We start from the raw sequence: 22772 nt of genomic DNA, 5'->3' as shown, positions 1-22772 counted from the left end.
ACACACAGACACACAGACACACACTCAGACAGAGACACACACAGACACACTTAGACAGACACACACAGACACACAGAGACACTCAGACACACACTGAGACACTCAGACACACACTGAGACAGACACACACACAGACACACTGAGACAGACACACACAGACACACAGAGACACTCAGACACACACAGAGAGACAGAGACACTCAGACACACACTGAGACACACAGAGAGAGACACACACACAGACACACAGAGACACTCAGACACACACTGTGACACACAGAGACACACTGAGACACACAGAGACACACTCAGACACACACACAGAGAGACAGAGACACACTGAGACACACACAGACACAGACACGCGTGCGTGTACTCACCACGCCGCTGGGATGTGCCTGGACGCGGCGCGGCAAGGCGGCGCCGCCTCGCACTGCGACTCGGCGCGCTCCCTCAGGCCGCGCCGCGCCTCGCCCGCGTCCCCGGCCCGCTTCGCCGAGCCCGCGACGTCTCTCTCCGCCATCTGTTGGTGGTGGTAGTGGTGGGAAAAGACACGGGCGGCGTGCCCAGAGGGGCGTTAGGGTTAGTGTGTAATGTTTCTGAGGGAAAACCGGTGTCTCTACGACTTGTGTGTGTGTGACAAGAGGAACAGCGCGAGTTTTGTTGTTGTTGTTGTCGCTGCTACTGCTGCTGCTATGAGGTGAGGGGTGACGCCGCAGGGCGCAGTTCGCGCGCGAATGGGGCCCGATGCTGTTACTGTACCGGGGCTGTTACTGTACAGGGCCACGTGCCCTGCCGCGTGCCGGCTCAGATGGCACAGCAAGCAAGCAAGCAGCCTTAGGTGCGGACGAGAAGTGTTTAAAACAATTGGGATTTTCACGAATCATTTAGGGGGAATGGATGAAAGTGTAAGCTGTGTTTCTTAGATAATGTATATATACTGTGTGTGTGTGGGGAAATTATTTAATGCACGGTCCGTGTAAACGAGAGTGGCGTCACCTTTTGTCAAGTGAACAAGACTGCACTTGTTCACATTCACAGACACTAAGAGGAGGCGGTGACGGTATCACTGTGCCAGGCTAGGTGCACTTTGAGGCCACGTGCCCTGCCGCGTACCCACGGCCACGACAGAAGCCCTAGCACGGGATACATTTAAACAATTGGGAATTTAGGATTTTCTTTAAGAGTAAAATCTTAAGAGTAAAATCTTTAAGAGTAATAGGGAATAATTTAACGTAACTTAGTGCAAGCAAGAGTAGCATCACCCGCGTTATTTGAACAAGACTGCACTTATATTCTTGGTTCTTTCGGTAAAGTCACGTAGAAGGGAAACAATAAAATAATAAAAATATAAAACAATAACATTCTCACGACTGTTTCGACTGCAACACAAGCAATCATCATCAGGTGTGAAAACCACAGCAAGAAAAATTGAAAAAAGTGATGATTGCTTGTGTAGCAGTCGAAACGTCGTGAGAATTTTATTTTTTTATTTTTTTATTGTTTCCCTTCTACGTGGCTTTACCGAAAGAACCAAGAATATGAATCCCTGCAGTCACGAAAGCTTTAAATCAAAATTTAAGACTGCACTTGCTCACCTCCGATTAGCACGGTTGGTTACGTACGGCGTGAAAGAAGTTCAACATTTATACGGCGTTTAAACATGAATTGGATTTGGAAGCGCCTTACAAGAGCAGAGCAGAACAACGTGTGTACCACAGTGCTCAATCCACTGCTGGATGAGGGCCTCACCCCCCCAACCCACACCCTGGGTCGTATGTATGTTGAACTTCATTCGCACCGTACGTCGCCAACCCTGCTAATCGGAGGTGCGGGGTCATTAGCACTTGCCCCAAGTCTCTCAAGGCTTTATAGGGGAATCATTGTTTATGTCTGCCTTGTTGTGTCTATGCGTGGGAGAGTGTCTGCTGAGTGGTCAGACAGAGCCCCGTGCTGTGGCGTTGTTCAATATACACACGTCTTAACTATTTATTGGTATCTGTGGATATTTATTTTCCGGGTTGCATGAATGCCTGTGTCATATTAGAACATTACCTATACATTACCTATACCTGTCAACGCCTTATCAGTGCCTATCTTATTACAGAGCAATTCAGACCTTATTGGTCATCCCGTGTCCCTTATTAAACTCAACGTTCACCCTACAAATTCCCATCACAAGGGAGAAACACAAACAAATAGACAATCACCACGACTACACTCACCACTACATGCCTGTCAACCCCTTATCACTGCCGCCTATCTTATTACAGACCAACTCACACCTTATTGGTCATCCCGTGCCCCTTATTAAACTCAACGTTCACCCTACAAAGTCCCGTCAAAGGCGAGAAACACAGACACAAATACATTTGGACCTGAAACGCTCAATGTCCCTGTTCAAGAATGCGGGTTGACAGGTACAGTGCCTTGAACTTCTTTCGCACCGTACGTAGCCAACCCCGTGCCAATGGGTTACAGAAATCTGCGACGATCATCTTACCGTGCTACGAGAAGAAGTTGATCGGGCTGACCGCTTCAGCTCGTTTGGAAGGCACAAAAGGAAGCTTCACCGCACTGTTCAATGTTAAAGCTCAGCGTTGGGATGTGGTCAAAGGGCCAATTTCCACACAGTTACCCATAAACGCGCGCGTATTGCAATTCGCTAGTTGTTTGCAACAAAAAAAAAGAATTTGCCTTTGCTCAGCGCACAAAGAGACCCCCCCACACACACAGACACACACACACAGACACACACACAACTTCGTGCGGTTTACAACGGGGCCAACTTTACGTGGCCAAGTTTTTCAAATGATCACAATGGGCTTTTGCTACCGCAACAAAATATTTGTCGTCGTCGTGGTATCGAGCGCGTGCGATCGTCTCGGTGACTACGCTCGTTAGTAAAGGTGCCCAATAAGCAAATCTAGCCTGTAAAGTACGAGCAACTTTAAATGGTTAAGTACCCCGATGGATGTGCCCAACGTTCCGCCAAACGTTGGGCACGTGGCTGGAAACGTTGGATCAACGTTGGCACCGACAGTCTACGTTTACTGGGCAGACGGCTATCGAGATGAAGGGTTCTTGCCTATAACGTCGATTCAAGCAAAAGTCTACCTCTGCTGACGAGACGCCTGCATGTTGAAACTGGTCCAGGGTTTTTGCTCGTTCTGAATCAATGCTCCTGGATTTCAGTACTCCCAGAACGTCTGTGTGGACGATTGGTTGCCATATTATAAATACTTTTTTTTTACGTGGAGGGGCAAATATGTTAAAGACTAGCTGTACTACCCAGCTTCGCCCGGGACTTGGATTCACCACACCCGGCCGCCTTTGTCTCCCCAGTGGCGATGTTCACACCATAACAGTTACTCGTTTGAGCCTGAGTCGACCTAGGGGAGGCCCAGGACCGGTTCAAATAATCGTCACCTGTGGTGGCCGTGAGCGGGAATCGAACTCGGGTCGCCGGGTCAATAGCGCAGCGCGCTAACCACTACACTACAATGCGTTACGCTTCCACACACAGACACACACACAGATACACACCCACAGCGCGCTAACCACTACACTACAATGCGTTACGCTTCCACACACAGACACACACACAGACACATACACACAGACACACACACAGACACACACAGACACATACACAGACACACACAAACACAGATACACACACACAGACAGCGCGCTAACCACCACTACAATGCGTTACGCTTCCACACACAGACACACACACAGACACACACAGACACACACACACAAACACACAGATACACACATATACACACAAACACACACACAGATACACACACACACAGACAGCGCGCTAACCACTACACTACAATGCGTTACGCTTCCACACACACAGACAGACACACAGATACACACAGACAGCGCGCTAACCACTACACTACAATGCGTTACGCTTCCACACACACAAACACACAGATACACACAGACACACAAACACACAGATACACACACAGACAGCGCGCTAACCACTACACTACAATGCGTTACGCTTCCACACACACAAACACAGACACACAGACAGACACACACACAAACACACAGATACACACACAGATACACACACAAACACACAGATACACACACAGATAGCGCGCTAACCACTACACTACAATGCGTTACGCTTCCACACACACAAACACACAGATACACAGACAGCGCGCTAACCACTACACTACAATGCGTTACGCTTCCACGTGCGCGGGTCACGTGACAGATTTGACGTCACAGCTCACTTGCCGTGCAAAAAATATATTTGCATTAGTGAGCTCCCACCCTAAAAAAAACACAAAAGTGTATTTTTTTATCATTTTTGCATGGTGTACAGTCTGGAAAGTACCCACATGGCAAATTTCAAGTTTGTTGCATGTCGGGAAGTACGCTAAACATTTTGAACAGACACACATTCCCAACTTTGCCTTATATATATGGAGATACTTAATGTCCGCTTATCTATTTTGTCATTTAATATTCTGCACAACGGCGCCAAGGGAGTAATGTGTGATATACAATCAAATATATATTCTAGTTAGGGTTGGGGAGGAGCAGCAGTTTGACAAAACGACTGTATTGTACGCTATAATGTACTAAACACGAACTTTGAATGTTGACCCCCCCAAGTCTTGCACAACTACAGCGGTTGTTGTCTTTGCGGTTTTTGAACTCAGACCCTGGAATTTTTAACTCGCTCCAGAGCCTGTCAATCAGGTTTCCGGGACCAATTTGCGCGAAACTCCACTGCTCTCGGAGTGTCTCGAGTCCGGTCTTCTTCTTATTCTTCTTCTTCTTTCGTACGGCCGATGTGGATGAAAGAGCAACGGCTTACAATTCCACATTGAGGTGGTCAAGCGCGGACAAGCGCGTGAGAAAGCAGGCGGAGTGGTATGGTCGCTGCGATGTCTCCATTCGTCTTCGTGGATCGGGCCACTGCCTCGCTCTTACCTTGTTACGGTCTCTGCTCTGGATGGCCACAGTCGCTTTTTTTTGGAAAGTTTCCATTTGTGCGTCAGGTATCCGCATCTACTGCCATGGTTTTTGCGCAGTGGATGCGGTTTAGGGTGGACCGTGAGCTTCGTGGAAGATCAAGCCCAGGGGGATCTTGGGCGTTGGGGTCTTTCACAATGAGGTGGTGTTTTGTGAGACAGTATCAGTGTGTGTAGGCTCAAGCTGCATCTGGAGACTCGTGTATTGTTTGCCCTGGCTTAGTCTGAGTATAGAACAAGGGGACAGTCGTAACCCGACTACCATTTGTCTAAAAGTGGCTTATCGGTACCAGCCAGGTGGTGGATGGGTGTGGGTGTCAGATGCTAACAAGCATTTTCGCGGAGCAATTTATTTCGAGATCACAAACATTGTATGTATGATCGTAAGGTCACCGTAGTTGAGAAAAAGAGTTCCTAAAGGAGGGGTAGAGTTTACCTTGTGACGTGTCTGACGATACAGATGGCATCATCAATCGTCGCCTTTAGCCTCCCGTCCGGCGGCACACGTGTGGACAGAAGTGGGATTTTCCCCCCTCCAACTGTTTTCCTGTGGTCGATAAGTCGAATACCGTGATCAAACCGATAATTGGTAGACTAATCAATTACTTAAATGATTGTACATCCCAGCTGTATTGTGGAGCTAAAATAACACTGCCTCCAACAGCATGCCTATACCCCCGTACGTACTTGGCAGCCCTGCTGCGAGAGAGAACTGGCGACATGGCACAGGGCAGGGGATCTTTGTGCAGTCCAGTTCTGCCGCTACCCCAGTTAGCCATGCCAGGAAAAATGCCAACATTGGGCCAACGTTGGCACGTAATTGCGTTGTCGCCCTCGTACGAGCCGCAATAGCTTCACCTCTGAACACAACACGTGTGTGTGTGTCCCTCTTGTTGCAATCGAAGCGACGCGTTGTGTTTAGCACAGCAAGATATGTTAGCGGTGTGGATGACGGCCAGCATTTTTAGGTTAGGTTGGAATGTTTTCGTACAAAATAGGGTCATGACTCTTGTTCTGCCAGTAGCGGCGTTAAGGGATGTTCATGGGGAGAGCTACCAATAACAGTTATTTCTGCAGGGATTTCTTACCAAAAAAACATGTTTAGAAAAATAATGCATACGCCTGGATTACCCGACGCTTTTTAACATCAATTTGCCTGTGTGTGGGGTAGATGTCAGTGCAAACTGAATTTGCATATTTGCAAATACAGTTGTCCATTTTGCCTACAATTTTTAGTTAATATTGCTGGGTTTTCAGGAGGCAAAATCCCTAAAAGTGATGGAACTTTTTTTTTTATTTGACCAGACTGGGTCATCTTTACAAGAGTTGTTATGCCCCCCTCCCACCCTCCACCTCTTAGGGCCAGCGCGAATGTACAAAAGGTTTCAGCGTTAGTTGTGAAGTGTTTACGAGCTTCCTCATCGACACAAAGTAGTCAATCGGTGTCAGGTCCGGTGAATTCGGTGATGGCTATATTCCACCTTGGAAACATAACTGTCATGGAAAGTCCCATTGCGAGACACCTGATACACTAACAGCCACCCAGTAAACATGGAACGTTGGGTCAAAGTTGGGCCAATGTTGGTCCAACGGTTCCAACCACATGCCAACGTTGGCGGAGCGTTGCATGTTAATACTGGGCAAATGATCAGTGCGGTGGATCGCCGTCTCGCTGGCAGATGAGTCTAATGCAGGGGTCGGCCCTGAATTCATAAAAAAAAATGTGGGTGCATTAAATATCAGGTACAGTTAAGATCCTAATAAAGTGAAAACATTTTTTTTTAATTACAATGACTAATTTCTATCTTGTTTGCATCATACTTCTAAACTATTTGCCTATTTTCTACAGTTCTTATTTTATGACGTCCCATGTGTTATCTACTCTCTCCACTCACAACACCTCCACCTTTTGTCTATATATCTATCATATCACTACATCTCTTGCCTACATCTCTTTCATCATCTCACTCGGGGACTTATAGATCGAAAGTGGTGGTGGGAGGGGGGTCTCCAAAACAATACATTTTGCTGAGGGCTCCCAATGCGATAGCAGCACTACTGAAGGTGTGTACACTTTGCTGTGCACTACCATCTGACTCACACGTGGACTTTCAGATGCCATTGAAAAAAAGAGCTGTATATCTCTATGGGCTCTGCTCGGTCAATAAACTTCTGAAGCCTGGTACACTTATGATCAATGCTCACATGAGCAGTTTCACTAGCCTTTACAATGCAGTTTGTAACTTTACTAGCTGACCAACGTAACATGTTTCTCCGTTTGTAAATATTAGTCGCTACGGAAAAGCATCGTCTTCTGCTGTTGTGTATCTCAACGTCCAAACAAATTTGGAAATGATTTTAAAAAAAACCCGTAGTAATAGAATAATTGTGCCCGCTGGAAAACCACGAATTTCAAATGAGACGCAAAAATGTGTAACACGCAGCCCTTGTGCATTATAATTATACATAAGCATCAGCAGTTCTAATTATTTTTAAAAATACAGTGGTCATCTTGTCTTAGGTCACCATCATTTGAACAAATGTCACAAAGTGACAGGAGCAGTTATGCAGTAATACACGTTGAACCGGGTGTTGTCATAATTATGACTCATCGGCATTTGCTCAGTTGGTCACATGTGCTCAAATTTATTTTTTATTGGTGACCTAAGACAAGAGGAGGACAGCGCACTTTTGCAGGAAATGCTTTATGGGATTTTTGCTGCCTATAGAACAATGGCTGTGTAGTTTTTACACACGTTTGTGTCTTGCGTGCAACGGGTCTCAACGCATCTCAGTGGCACTCGTAACCCACTCCTCCAAGCGGCTACGCTCGTCGCACACGATATGTATGCATTGTGAGATGCGCATGATGATAAATAGCTATATAGCTCAGTGGGCCATATAGCTCAGTGGGCCATATAGCTCAGTGGGCCATATAGCTCAGTGGGCCATATAGCTCAGTGGGCCATATAGCTCAGTGGCCATATAGCTCAGTGGCCATATAGCTCAGTGGGCCATATAGCTCAGTGAGCCATATAGCTCAGTGGGCCATATAGCTCAGTGGGCCATATAGCTCAGTGGGCCATATAGCTCAGTGGGCCATATAGCTCAGTGAGCCAAATAGCTCAGTGAGCCATATAGCTCAGTGGCCATATAGCTCAGTGGGCTGAGCTATATAGGTGTCTCGACAAGTTGTTACGTTTTTCCAGACTATAAACTATTTTTGAAACTACTTTAACTTCACCAGGTAAGGCCCGCTGAGCTATAAAGCTCTTTTTAAGAAGCAAATTGGCCACAAATGATAGTCCAATAAAGTGGCTTAGCATGTGGAAATGTATAGCAGCCGAAAATTATAAAGCCATGTTTCTAAATGTGGAGGAAAAGACCGGAGGACCAGGAGATAAATCCACACGACCACGGAGATAACGTGCAAAGTTAAAATATACAGCAGGCGTCAGGGTCGGGATCGAAACCCACGACTTCCTAGTTAATATCTCACCACCGTGGCGCCCGAACTTGACGCTGGCAGACAAGCCCGGCCTGCCAACGTCACGCCATATCGATGCATCCAGTGTTCTCAAAACTACGATACCTGCGAAAAATTGACCTATGAACCTGGTAGCGTTTTCACCAATCTCTGTAATTCTCATTTTACACGGATAACACTTTAAAAGCCCACATCCAAAAATTACACATTTTGCTATCTCTAAGGACCCAATTTTTGTTGGCAGGGTACTCGTCTGACACCTAGTGGTAGAAACACAAAAGTTCATTGTACAGTAAAATCAAATATTCAACGTTCATTGCACACGGCATTTTCATGTAAGCATGTTTCCATGAACCGTTCTCTTCTAGTTATATTGCTATAACTAAAAGCAATATGTTGCCAATATTTCAACCATGCAGTTCAAACAGCTGGGAAACTTTATTTAATAATGGAAGATATTTTTTTCAGACACCCCGTTGTCAATGTTATAAACTCCTATCCAACTAATTGAGAGGTCTTCTCTCTGCTCGCGCTGGCTTTAAACACATCAGCAGCTTTCCCCTACACAAAGGGCTCAGTATCTGGCACGTTTTCAAGCGTAGCGCTGGCTAGGCAGTCACAACTGGTGTATTCATGACCCTGAAAATCCTACTCCGTTAAGTACATTCTTGCCAATGCGAGGAGCCGTTCAGCGAGACACCATGACAATTGGTTTTTTTTTGGGGGGGGGGGGATGAGGACAGAATGTCAGCTTCCAACGAGCCTTGCAACACGGGGAAGACGATGTGGACATTTGAAACGAAAAGGATTGCGTCTTGCGACAATTTGAAATGAATAAAAAAGCTTAGGGTTCCATAAGCGCACACTGTCTTTACACCATCTTGAAATGGATATCCTCGACCAATTAGGAAATATAACAAATCTCCAGTGATCTGATGGACTTGCCATGATTCAAGTTGAGAATAATTTCAGCAATGATATTCGTGTTCAGGTTTTAATCTCATTTTTATTTTCTCCTGTTTTGTTTGTAAAATTTAGCTGGCTTCATTAGGCAAAATGTAAAGTATTCTTACATATACAGTACTTGGTATAAAACATCAGTTCTTTAACACACGTCTATGCTTGTATCATGAGTGGAAGAATGGATATTACCCAATGCAGTGTTGTATACCGACTGACACGTGCATCTATTGCACGACAAGGGCCAGCCTAAACAGATGTCATTGTATATTTTATTCTGCTCCAAAGATTAATATTAGAAACCCTCCTAAACAAGTCTGTTATGGAAGCATCCTGGTTAAACATGCAATAAGCAGTACCGTTTATTTTCAAATGAATACCACAGTACTTGTATAAAAATAGTTACTAAATAACCTGCTTGGACAAGACACGTTGCCGCCGGACGGGATGATGGCTGTTGGTCAAGTATAACACTGGTGGCAGCCAATAGAGTGAACACACCCAAGAGGATTTCCTCCGCACTGGAGATTAAATTATCTCGTGTGTAGGAGCTAGGTGGGGACTGTTGCACCGCAAGATCACGAGGAAGCCTTCATCCATCCAGCAGTGGTTACATCATGGCTAAGGATGATGATGAATCAATCGCCACAAACCGAACTGCACCGATGCATTCAAAGGAGGCTTTTTAGTTTGAGCAACTTCATATGGTGAATCACAAAACAACCCTTTGCACAAGCGTGCAGTAGGTTTTGTCATCGTGTCGTTAAGCTTTCTAGCTTGCTCCTCAGGAACTCGATAATACCTGAAGCTTCCAGAACATGGAATGAAACGTCAGACATCATGTTTAACAACACGCCGTACAACCCAATGACACATCGGAGAGCTATGTAGTGTAGTAATTCACTGTAGTAGGAAAATAATTATAACCAGGAAAGAGCCCAGTGAGACAAAAACGTCTCCTTATCAAGAGAGACCGTAGTCATGCAGGCAAGCACAGAAAATTCAAAAGAGTGCAATACAAAACTACTGAAAATAAACAAACATGGTTTAGAAATTACCATTTGCAAAAACATAAAACCGTCGGCAAATACATAAACTAAGACATACAAATATATAATAAACTAATGAGGATAATCTTTAAAGGTGATACAGTATATGTAATGTAAAATGCACACGTAGGAGGGGATAACACTCCAAGGTCCACACAGAAAGGTTCATGAACCCACTTGTTGTAATGCCATTTCCTGGCTACCCATCTAAGCGCAGAGGGGTTTTGGGAGTCTCTGCCTCCCGAAGGAGGGAACCCCCACCCCCCACAAGCCACCACCAAACTGGACAGTGCCGATGACCATCGCCAAGCCCTGTTCATTACCTCCCATTCAGCAGCACATGGCAGCAGAAATGAGACTTTTCCCAGACAACTATTTTTGCGCGTTGTCCAATTAGTCGAGTACTCCCACCGATAATCTGCAGATTAATCGATTGCTTGAATAATTGATAGCAGCTTTCCCACCTGTTGCAGGGGTTCACGGTAAAAGCCCAGCGACATCCATGGCTCATACTGCAGGAGCGTTAACATATACGCACTGTACGTTTTACAGTGGAATTTAAGGATTCCGTGACATTTTTGGAAACAGGAGGCCATGTGCACTGGCGTCACGGTCCAAATTTGGAAAATTCGAAAATAACTCGAAAATTATCTAAGTGAGTAATGCAACATCGCACAATCACACCCCCCCCCCCCCACTCTGCAGACTCCTCTAATATTTTAAGAAACACAGCACCTTCGTGACAACCTTGTACTATAGGGGGGTGCAAATACGAAATGTATGTCCTCATGTTACGGGTGCTTTCATGATAACCTTGCACTAGGACAGGCATCGGTAACCCGCGGCTCTGCAGCCGCATGTGGCTCTCTTTAAGGACCGCTTCGTGACGTTATTTATTAAGGGCCGCGTATAGTAGTCGCGTGCACTGCGGGACTTGACACATTCAGTTTTGACTACCGAATTCGAAAAAAAGAAAATCTATCTTCCCGTTATTTTGTTTGCCGACCCCCTGCCCTGGGATGCGTGTGCGAGTACCAAAAATGAAATTAAGTAATAACTACGTGACGACGGCGTCTTCGGCACGGTCCGGCTTCACTACTTCTTTTTTTTGTTCTCCTTCTTCGGCTTCTTGCCCTGGAGGTGGCGGCTCGCGCGAGGCGGCTCGGCCTCGGCAGGCGTTGAGGAACCCGCCGGGGCATGGCCCTGCTCCGCCTCCGCCGCCGCCTTGTCAGGCAGCATTACGACGGCCAGAATGCACAGCAGCTGGAACAGGGCGCCCAGGAGGAGGCCGTGGTTCAGCAGTCGTTCAAAGAGGCTGAGCTCCGGGACGTCTGGGGCCAACAGCTCATCGGTGGCCATTGTCACGGCAGTGAACGGGAGCTGAGGAAGAGAGGATTAAATTTTGATTTAAAGCTTTTGTGACTGCAGCAATTCATATTCTTAGCTCTTTCGGTCAAGTCACGTTGAAGGGAAACAATTAAATAATAAAATATATATTAAACAATAAAAAATATTCTCACGACGTTTCGACCATAACGCAAACGGTCGTCATCAGGTGTGAAAAACCAACGGCAAGAAACATTTGAAAGAAGTGGCACAAATAAAGAAATGCGAACCGCCACTTCTTTCAAATGTTTCTTGCCGTTGGTTTTCACACCTGATGATGACCGTTTGTGTTATGGTCGAAACGTCGTGAGAATTTTTATTGTTTTATATATATTTTACTATTTTATTGTTTTCCCTTCAACGTGACTTTACCGAAAGAGCTAAGAATATGAAGAGAGGATTGTTCAAGATTCTGTGCCGGCTGTAGTGGCAGGAATCGATCTGTAGCACTTGCGATGTTCTGCAAGGTCACCTGGGGTTTGTCTTTATTCGCCGGTCATGAAAAGGAGAGGCAACAATTTCACAAAAAATTGCACATTTTAAGACAAAATTCAGGCACGGATTCTAAACAGATTTAGAAAGCACAAGCACGAAATAGACAACTGCAAATAGGCCCACAAAACGCAACGTCGATTCGACAAAAGTGAGCAAGTTCCAAACATTTTAAAGTAAACATTTAACAAAAATTGCACAAGCTTTTCGTTCGTCTTGGTATCGATGGCCCAATTTCAATTGAGTTAAATAAATACCGTGCGTACACGTTAGTTTGTGGAAATACTTTATTTCTCCACTTCTCTCTCAATGCAATCTCTTTGTGTCACTGTGTATTTGTACTCTGCATGTTTCTGTGAAATGCTTCATTAATGTATCTCAAGTGTATCTGTATCTGTCTAAATGTCGACATCTTTCCATGCTTCTGTGTCTTCCTCTTAATCTCTCGGTGTCTTTGATGTTTTCACGTCTTTGTTTCTGCTTATGTGCGCATGTCTCTACGTCTATCTCCGCCTTAATCCATTGGCCAGAGCAGACATTGATACCACGTAGCGTCGCAAAGTTTTAGTCATACCGACTTATTAATATAGCCAAGGGTAAATGACTTGATAACACACGTACATTTCAAACGGTTATCACGTAATTCGCTGTTATTGGCCACAAATAAATTGGAGTCACTAAAATGATGCAAACGCAGGTGGTGCTGTACCCAGAAGCGTTGAGACGCTTCGGCAAGGTAATTTACCCTTTTTACCGGGTAAAAGGGTAAAGGTTTCGACGTGCCAAGGGGTAGGGTAAAGGTAGCGTGGAAGAATTACCCGGTAATTCGTGGCCTCCATTTAAAAACTGGAATAATCGAGAGTATTCTATAGATGAAACAGGTCCCTGCAGGGTGGGCTGGTAGGAACATTGGAATTTTGCGCAATTTTATTTTTACACCCCAACAGCACGAGATTTCACTTCGTTAAAGTATTGAAAGGGGACGGACGGACACATGAATCTATTGCAGGCTGGTACACTCAGTTTACAACTTCGTTCCTACCAGTAAAAGCGCTCTACCTAGCATTTACCTGTTATCAACCTTTTTAATGTGTAGCACCCCAGTAATTGTCCTGTAATTGGGTAATCTGTATGGGGTAAGGGTAAAAGCTGGGGTAAGGGTAAAAGCTAGGGTAAAGGTAGGCTCGTTGCTTTTGACCTTTAACCTTACCTTACTAAAGGGTAAAAGATAAGGGTAGAGTGATTGTATGGTGGTAAGTTAAAGGTAGGCTCCGTTGTTTTGACCTTTTTACCTTACCGAGGCCTACTCACGGGGTCTCTCTCCCTCACGGCCACCACCGCTGACGATCCTATGCACCGGTCCTCCGCCCCTAGGTCGACTCGGCCTCAATCGAGTATCTGGTGCGACGCGTCAACATCCCCACGAGGCGAGACGAAGCTCGCGCCCGGGCGTGATTGTCGTTACCCACCCCGACCCTCTCCGTGTTGCCGTGCCGACCTTCGCAGGCGCTACCCCGCTAACAGCACGTTCCCCAACAGTTGCTCAAAGGGCTACCCGGGCGGAGGATCTTCGCCTTTTGCCTCCTGCGACAACCCCCCACCCACCACGACTTGCTCCAGGCCTCCGTGCCCCGGGAGGGCCGCGTATGATCTCCCGCAATTGCCGAAAGCCCTCGATTGATAAGGCCTGCGTGAATCACCGTCTGCGTAGGAAGAGGAGGAGGTGGTGATGGTGGTGGTGGGAAGACTCTTCCCTGGGGTGGCGAGGGAAGGAGGAGGAGGAGGGGAAAGGAGAGAGAGGGGAGAGTTCCCCTTGCCTCTCGCTCGAGCCGAGCGCGAGTGCAGAGGAAGGGTTAGCACCCTCGCACTGTACCAAGAGCAGCTGATGACCGATTCCGATTCTTGCTTAAGCGAGGATCGATCCAGCCACGCGATGCTATTCACCATCATTTTTAGAAATATATGAATGGATATTTTTATTTGTGTTATACTATTCCTGTCTAGTTCGTGCTATTCTATATTTTTTTGTTTCATTCAAATTGGCCGTGTGTGACATTGGCATGGCATTAGCATGTAGAGTTGTCGACTGTATCACCTGCAAGTAATCGATTACTAGGATCGATATAAGTGAATCGTCAGCGTAAGAGTCGTTATTGAGAGATTATTATATTCTTGGTTCTTTCGGTAAAGTCACCACGTAGAAGGGAAACAATTAAATAATAAAAATATAAAACAATAAAATTCTCACGACGTTTCGACTGATGGTGCAATGAGCCACTCTGTCTACAGGTAAGCTACCCATACGGATGCTTATCTGAAACCGGATTCCCACCAACATCCATCACAGAAGAATTCTCTCATCAAGACTCTGCACCATAGAGCCCAATGCATATCCGACCAGGAACACATAGCCAGTGAACTCAAGCACGTACACCAAGCTCTTAAGGCTAATGGTTATTCCGACTACATAATCCGCAAAGCCATCACTCCAACCATGAAGAAGGACCCTCTTGAGGAGCCTTTCAAAGCCATCACTTTACCCTACATTGCGGGGATCACAAAAAAGATCTCCAAAATCTTGAATAAACACAAGATCCAGGTCCGATTCAACACATTACATAAAATCCGTGATCTGGTTCCGTCTGTAAAAGATGTGATTCCGGACATACAGTACCCTGGCGTCTACAAACTAAGTTGCCTCTGTGGTAGTAGTTACATAGGAGAAACCAAACGACATGTCCCGGACCGCATTCGTGAACACAAAGCAGACCTTAAACACGGTAGGACCAACACCTCGGCCGTGGCAGATCACTGTTATAATTCAGTAGGCTCACATGACATTGACTTCTTCAAGACAGAGGTTCTTTGCAAGCCATCTGGCTACCATGAGAGATTCGTTCATGAGGCTATCCACATATACAAACACAGAGACAACTTCAACCGAGAAGATGGATTCTGGCTTAGCAATCATTGGAAGGATTTGATAAACCGTTTCGGGTCTTAATTGATTGATCACGCTTAAGGTGGCTTTCAGACCGCATCCATTATTTTCGTCTCCCCCCCTCCTCTTTTCCGAACATAGATGGACTCGTCCATCTGAATAACTGTCAAATCGCTCTCCGTGGTGCTGACGTTGACAAAAAACTGCCACTTTTTTCAAAATTTCTTGTTGTGGTTTTCACACCTGATGATGATTGCTTGTGTTGCTTTCGAAACGTCGTGAGAATTTAATTGTTTTATATTTTTATTATTTTATTGTTTCCCTTCAACGTGACTTTACCGAAATAACCAAGAATATGAATCCCTGCAGTCACGAAAGCTTTAAATTAAAATTGAAGAGATTATTACTTCAGAACTTCACGATTGTTTAAGGGATCGTTAACTACCCTGGTGGTTACTGGGCACGTTACTACGTCTCGCAATAAATAATTACTTTAAACATTCAAGGGTTCTGTCCTGCCGATTCAAATCTAGTTCAGTATTTACAGATCCAATAATTTGATTCGGTTCGTGCCGGTGTTGTTATTCCCCTATAATACACGCTCCGTATCAATTACATTTTTCTCCCCTTGAATTAACAAATGCTCATATTTAAACGCGCGTGTGTAGAACTTTGCATCAGTTGTAAACAACAGACTGGCGCACGCACGCTTTGTAGCAACAATCGAGAGTGCGTGGAAACATCGATTTTTTATCGATAGGTGATACCAATCGCATATCTTTCAACCCCTTATCAGTGCCGCCTACCTTATTACAGACCAATTCAGACCTTATTGGTCATCCCGTGCCCCTTATAAATCTCAACGTACATCCTACAAAGTCCAATCACAAGGGAGAAACACAAATAGACAATGTTGCTGTTGTTGCCCGTAGTGAAACGGCTGTACGCCGTCTGGACCTGGAAACTCTAATTTCCCTGTACAAGAATACGGGGTAAACCGTATGGGTTGAAGGCTATGCTCTACAGTGAGGGAAAAAAGTATTTGATCCCCTGCTGATTTTGTACGTTTGCCCACTGACAGTCTATAATTTTAATGGTAGGTTTATTTGAATAGTGAGAGACAGAATAACAACAAGAAAATCCAGAAAAACGCATGTCAAAAATTTTATAAATTGTTTTGCATTTTAATGATGGAAATACGTATTTGACCCCCTCTCAGTCAGAAATATTTCTGGCTCCCAGGTGTATTTTATACAGGTAACGAGCTGAGATTAGGAGCACACTCTTAATGGGAGTGCTCCTAATCTCAGCTCGTTACCTGTATAGTGGTTAAACTTTACACGAACAACGTTTGTCTTTCTTCAACCACTTCTTTATTTTTCGATTTAAAGCTTTCGTGACTGCAAGGATTAATCTTCTTTGGTTCTTTCGGTAAAGTCACGTAGAATGAGAATCAAATAATAAAATAACACAAATACAATTCTCACAATGTTTCGACCACAACGCAAGACGGCCGTCTGACGGCCGGCTTGCGTTGTGGTCGAAACGTCGTGAGAATTTTATTGTTATTTGATTATTTTATTCTGGCTCAAGAAGAAGCACATTAAGGTCCTGGAGTGGCCTAGCCAGTCTCCAGACCTTAATCCCATAGCAAATCTGTGGAGGGAGCTGAAGGTTCGAGTTGCCAAACGTCAGCCTCGAAACCTGAATGACTTGGAGAAGATCTGCAAAGAGGAGTGGAACAAAATCCCTCCTGAGATGTATGCAAACCTGGTGGCCAACTACAAGAAACGTCTGACCTCTGTGATTGCCAACAAGGCTTTTGCCACCAAGTACTAAGTTATGTTTTGCAGAGGGGTCAAATACTTATTTCCCTCATTAATATGCAAATCAATTAATACAATTTTTGACATGCGTTTTTCTGGATTTTGTTTGTTATTCTGTCTCTCACTGTTCAAATAAACCTACCATTAAAATTATAGACTGATCATTTCTTTGTCAGTGGGCAAACGTACAAAATCAGCAGGGGATCAAATACTTTTTTCCCTCACTGTGTCTGTGTCTCTGTATCTACGTGGGTTTCTGTGGGTATCTATGTATCTATAGATATCTATCCATCACTATGGATCTCGATGGGTCTCTGCCTATAATCATACACGTCAACCCCTTATCAGTGCCCTTACCTTATTATAGAGCAATTCAGACATTCTTGGTATGGACCTAAAAACTCGAATTTCCCTGTACAAGAATACGGGGTAAACCGTATGTTGACAGCTATGGAATTGTATCGATTATTTTATTGATATGCGTGAATTGGCGGTTGCCATGGTTACTTTTCTCGCAGTTCCACTGACCCAGACTCCACTAAACACGGAAAAAATGTAACTTTGGGAATTGGACATTTTAACTCAATTACACCTTTAATCTCTCTTTCAGTCTCATTTGTTTTACAATTTCCCCGTTTGCCACATTACAATTACTGTCCTGCAGTAATAGTAGTAATCATACTCCACTGATTTGGCAATACCTTTCAAATTATGTGTATGCTTCTCCTAGCAATGTCCAGTAATATGTTCCCATACACTCAATATAAAATTTCACGTGATTTATAACAAACTATGCGCCGATGCGTATTGAGTTGATTAGAGTATTTGAATCAACGGGCCACGGAAGCGAATATCACAGAACTACAACTTGAGGTCCCTTCAATTCACCTCATACCATGTGTATCTCTTCCAGAGCTGGGTGGTTTGGAACATCAATGATAACTTAATACTTTACCAATAACAGACATAGCGTACGGGTCAGTGTTTTATTTATTTATTTTTTTAGCACACTTGCTGAGCACAGGCCCAAGGTCACGAAACGTCGAGCAGTCATCAACAAACGGCACGATCCAAAGTTGTAATAGTGTAAGAGTTAACATGTTTATTGATTTGAGCAAAAGTTATACGACCGTGACCTGCAGTGTGGTGGGTGAGTGTCGCTGTGACCTCGGGAAGCGGTCGTGTAGCGGTCATCGCGCTGTGCTACGAACCGGGCCATCGCTAACGGTCAACACCGGTGACGATTATCTGAAACGGACTTAGCTTCAAATGAGTACCCGGTGTGGTGTGTAAGGGGCCGTCTATAAATGATGGTACGTAAAAATGCGCAACTTTTAATAAATATAGACAACACGTTCTACTTAATTCAATATACTTTTTAATAAATGTTTTCTCTACTCTTTGGTTCTATTCGGTAAAGTCACGTAAAAAACAAAAAATAAAAAATTCACGATGTTTCGGCCACAACACAAGTGGCCTTCATCAGGTGAAGGGACCAGACTGTCTAGAGGACAGCGCTGGAGTGAACACAGCCAAGCTCAGACCGTGACCTTTAAGCTGTGTGAGAGGAAGCAGAGCGCCTTGACAAAGGAATTAACATAAAAATTAGCATTTAATTGGCGGACTTAGCATGATGAACGATATACAGGGTGGGAGCATGTGCAGACCTGCGAGGGGGGGAGGGGGGGGGAGTTTACATATTGATGGTGTGAAAAGCGAAATTAAGCAGCTGCGAAAGTTTGGGATACTACTACTTGAAAAAATATACTGTACCATTGGAAATTAGTTTAATGTTTGGTTTGATTCAGAACATCTTTCCAATGGTTGCTTAATTTGAAACCATCCTCTCGGTTGAAATTGTGTCTGTGTTTGTAAATCTGAATTGCCTCGTGAACAAATCTCTGATAAAAACCCGTGGGTTTGCAAAGAACCTTCGTATCGGAGAAAATTATATCGTGATCACCCACAGTGTTGTAACAGTGATCAGCTACGGCAGAAGAATTCGTTCTGCCGTGTTTCAAATCTGATTTGTGCTCGCGAATTCGGGCAGAGACATGTCGTTTCGTCTCCCCGATATAGCAGTCACCACAGGTGCAGATCAATTTGTAAACTCCGGGGTACTGTAAGTCAGGAATGACATCCTTCACGGAAGGGATCAGGTCACGGATTTTGTGTACTGTATTGAACCGGACCAGGATCTTGTGTTTGTTTAGAATTTTGGAGATCTTTTTAGTAACGCCTGCTATATATGGTAGTGTGATGGTTTTGATCGGAGTATCAAGTGGTTGTTTCTGTATGGAGGGAGAAACAGCTTGGCGGATGGTACGGTCAGAGTATCCATTCCTTTTTAGGGTCAGATGTACATGCTTTAATTCACTGGTCAGGTGGTGTTGGTCCGAAATGCAATGAGCCCTGTGGTATAACGTTTTGATGAGAGAATTCTTTTGCGTCAGGTGATGGTGGGAATCAGGTTTCAAGTAGGAATCTGTGTGGGTGGGTTTCCTGTAGACAGAATGTCCCAATGAGCCATCAGGTCTTCTCTCAAACAGAACATCCAAGAATGGCAGCTTGCCATCTTTCTCCACCTCCATGGTGAATTTGATGGCGGGGTGTCTGGAATTAATGTGGTCTAGGAAAAGGTTCAAAGCCGGGAGGCCATGTGGCCAAATGACGAAAGTGTCGACTACATATCTCTTCCACAGGGAAGGTCTGAGGGTGGAAGTCTGGATGGCGTCTGATTCAAATTTCTCCATGAAAATATTGGCTATCACTGGTGACAAGGGGGATCCCATGGGGGTACCCTCATTTTGTTTGTAGAAGGAGCCATTCCAAGTAAAGTAGGTATTGTTGAGGCAGTGCCTAACCAGTGCAGGTGTATCGGGGTCTAGTCCATGTTGGACCAAATTTTCAATTATTTCAATGGTATCAGGTACTGGGACCTTGGTGAACGAAGAGACCACCGAAGCTGACAAGGATATCGTCAGGGGACAGTACAACGTCTTTGACCATAGAGACCAATTGGGCTGAGTAAAGTACTGCTGAGGCGGTCTTGCCAGTGAAAGGCAGCAAGGTATCTGACAGAAAACGGGCTAGTCTATAGGTAGGGGAGTTGATCGTGGATACGATGGGTCGTAGTGGGGTGCCTTCTTTATGAATCTTGGGAAGACCATAGAATCTAGGGGGTCTTGCAGCAGAAGGTTTTAGGGAGGGACGTTTAGTTGGGTCGATTAGGGAGGTCGAACTTGTGATAATCTTGTAGGTTTTTATTGCTAGGCTATTAGTAGGGTCATTTTTGATTTTTGAGTAACTTCCATCGTTGAGCAGATTCTGGATTTTGTTGTATGAATCTTTATCCATAATTACAGTAGCGTTGCCTTTATCGGCTGAGAGGATGACTATATCACTTCTGTTTTTTAAATTCGCGAGTTCAGAGCGTTCATTTTTGCTGATGTTACTAATGGGTTTCTTAGTATTCTTAAGAATAGTGGCTATTTCAGCTCTCGCAACGTCTGCTTGAATGTGTCCTACGCCTTTGAGGGCTACATCGACCTGAGAGATGATATCATCTACCGCTATGTGTTTTGGGGTGACAGCAAAATTCAGCCCCCTAGCCAGTACTGTTTTCAGATTGTCCGAAATTGGGGTGCTACTCTGATTAATGACGATTTTGTTGATGTCTAGTTTTGTTATATGTGGAACTGGGTTCTTCTTTGATAGGTGGTTGAATTTAGAAATCAGGTTAACTTTACATTTGACTGCCAGTGAATCAGCAGAAGAAGCAGTCATGTTGTCTACGTGATTCAAATCAGAAGGTGACATTTTTTGTGTTAACATTAAATGAGCTTGTAGGAGAGTCCTGTTCACGAGGCAATTAAGATTTACAAACACAGACACAATTTCAACCGAGAGGATGGTTTCAAATTAAGCAACCATTGGAAAGATGTTCTGAATCAAACCAAACATTAAACTAATTTTCAATGGTACAGTATATCTTTCTAGTAGTGGTATCCCAAACTTTCGCAGCTGCTTAAATTCCCTTTTCACACCATCAATATGTAAACTCCCCCCCCCCCCTCCCCCCCTCGCAGGTTTGCACATGCTCCCCCCCTGTACATCGTTCATCATGCTAAGTCCGCCAATTAAATGCAAATTTTTATGCTAATTCCTTTGTCAAGGCGCTCTGCTTCCTCTCACACAGCTTAAAGGTCACGGTCTGAGTTTGGCTGTGTTCACTCCAGCGCTGTCCTCTAGACAGTCTGGTCCCTTCACCTGATGAAGGCCACTTGTGTTGTGGCCGAAACATCGTGAATTTTTTATTTTTTGTTTTTTACGTGACTTTACCGAATAGAACCAAAGAGTATGGATCCTTGCAGTCACGAAAGCTTTAAATCTAGAAATGTTTCCTCCTACAACATCAGAGTGCAGCGGCACATTAAATACGCACTACAATGACAATAATTTAAATCGATTTGAAGCATGTTTTATTTTTTTGGGGAGGGGGGCAGAGCTTTGTGACGTCATATTTGAGGGGGGGGTTTGACTTTTTGTGACGCCGTGTGACGATGGGGGGGGGGGGGTGGTCAAAAATCGTCAAAAATCGCGTGACGTCATTTATGGACGGCCCCTAAGCATCGCCACTGGGGAGACAAAGGCGGCCGGGCGTGGTGCTGGCCACCTACCCCCTTATGTGCCACAGTGCCAGCCTTCATAGGTACTCGCTCACAACACTTGTCCCAACACTCTATTAAGGCTAAACGGGGAATCTTTGTTTTTTCTTTGTTGTTGTGACCTGCAGTGTGGTGAGTGGTTGTGTGTGTGTTGTTGTGACCTGCAGTGTGATGAGTGTGTGTGTGTGTTGTTGTGACCTGCAGTGTTATGAGTGGGTGAGTGTTGTTGTGACATGCAGTGTGATGAGTGTGTGTGTGTTGATGTGACCTGCAGTGTGTTGAGTGGTTGTGTGTGTGTTGTTGTGACCTGCAGTGTGGTGAGTGGTTGTGTGTGTTGTTGTGACCTGCAGTGTGATGAGTGTGTGTGTGTTGTTGTGACCTGCAGTGTGGTGAGTGGTTGTGTGTGTTGTTGTGACCTGCAGTGTGATGAGTGTGTGTGTGTTGTTGTGACCTGCAGTGTGATGAGTGTGTGTGTGTTGTTGTGACCTGCAGTGTGATGAGTGTGTGTGTGTTGTTGTGACATGCAGTGTGATGAGTGTGTGTGTGTGTTGTTGTGACCTGCAGTGTTATGAGTGGGTGAGTGTTGTTGTGACATGCAGTGTGATGAGTGTGTGTGTGTTGATGTGACCTGCAGTGTGGTGAGTGGCTGTGTGTGTGTTGTTGTGACCTGCAGTGTGGTGAGTGGTTGTGTGTGTTGTTGTGACATGCAGTGTGGTTAGTGTGTGTGGTGAGTGTTGTGACCTGCAGTGTGTTGAGTGGTTGTGTGTGTGTTGTTGTGACATGCAGTGTGATGAGTGTGTGTGTGTTGTTGTGACCTGCAGTGTGGTTAGTGTGTGTGGTGAGTCTTGTGACCTTGCAGTGTGTTGAGTTGTTGTGTGTGTGCTGTTGTGACCTGCAGTGTGGTGAGTGGTTGTGTGTGTGCTGTTGTGACCTGCAGTGTGGTGAG

General features: G+C 44.9%; 2 protein-coding genes across 6 annotated transcripts in view; both read right to left on the bottom strand.

The window, feature by feature from the left end:
• The window catches only part of NADK (NAD kinase), a 59289-nt gene extending 55602 nt beyond the window's left edge, over positions 1–3687 (bottom strand). The window contains exons 1-2 of the mRNA XM_032968340.2: positions 2504–3687; positions 381–523 (exon numbers count right to left, since the gene is read on the bottom strand). Coding sequence (XP_032824231.1) covers positions 381–523 — 143 coding nt within the window. The 5' untranslated portion in view covers positions 2504–3687. The remainder of the gene's footprint in view (positions 1–380; positions 524–2503) is intronic.
• Positions 3688–8924: 5237 nt separating this feature from the next.
• MANBAL (mannosidase beta like) lies at positions 8925–14304 on the bottom strand. Of its 5 annotated transcripts, none has more exons than XM_076072887.1 (3): positions 13692–14304; positions 12373–12395; positions 8925–11894 (listed from the first exon to the last, which is right to left on the bottom strand). In XM_076072887.1, exon 3 carries the CDS (start codon positions 11871–11873, stop codon positions 11610–11612), a length of 264 nt encoding a protein of 87 aa, XP_075929002.1. In that variant the 5' UTR covers positions 11874–11894; positions 12373–12395; positions 13692–14304; the 3' UTR covers positions 8925–11609. The 5 variants fall into 5 exon arrangements, with proteins under 5 accessions (XP_075929002.1, XP_075929004.1, XP_075929001.1 ...); XM_076072889.1 differs by having other exon boundaries at positions 14095–14303; XM_076072886.1 differs by lacking the exon at positions 12373–12395 and having other exon boundaries at positions 13690–14304.
• Between the last annotated feature and the right edge of the window lie 8468 nt (positions 14305–22772).

This window comes from Petromyzon marinus, chromosome 39 (genome assembly GCF_048934315.1).
Source record: "Petromyzon marinus isolate PM22_M1 ecotype Great Lakes invasive population chromosome 39, UKy_Petmar_22M1.pri1.0, whole genome shotgun sequence".
Taxonomy (NCBI): Eukaryota; Metazoa; Chordata; class Hyperoartia; order Petromyzontiformes; family Petromyzontidae; genus Petromyzon; species Petromyzon marinus.
Note: the sequence above shows the minus strand (reverse complement) of the source record. Positions and strands in the feature narration are given on the sequence as shown.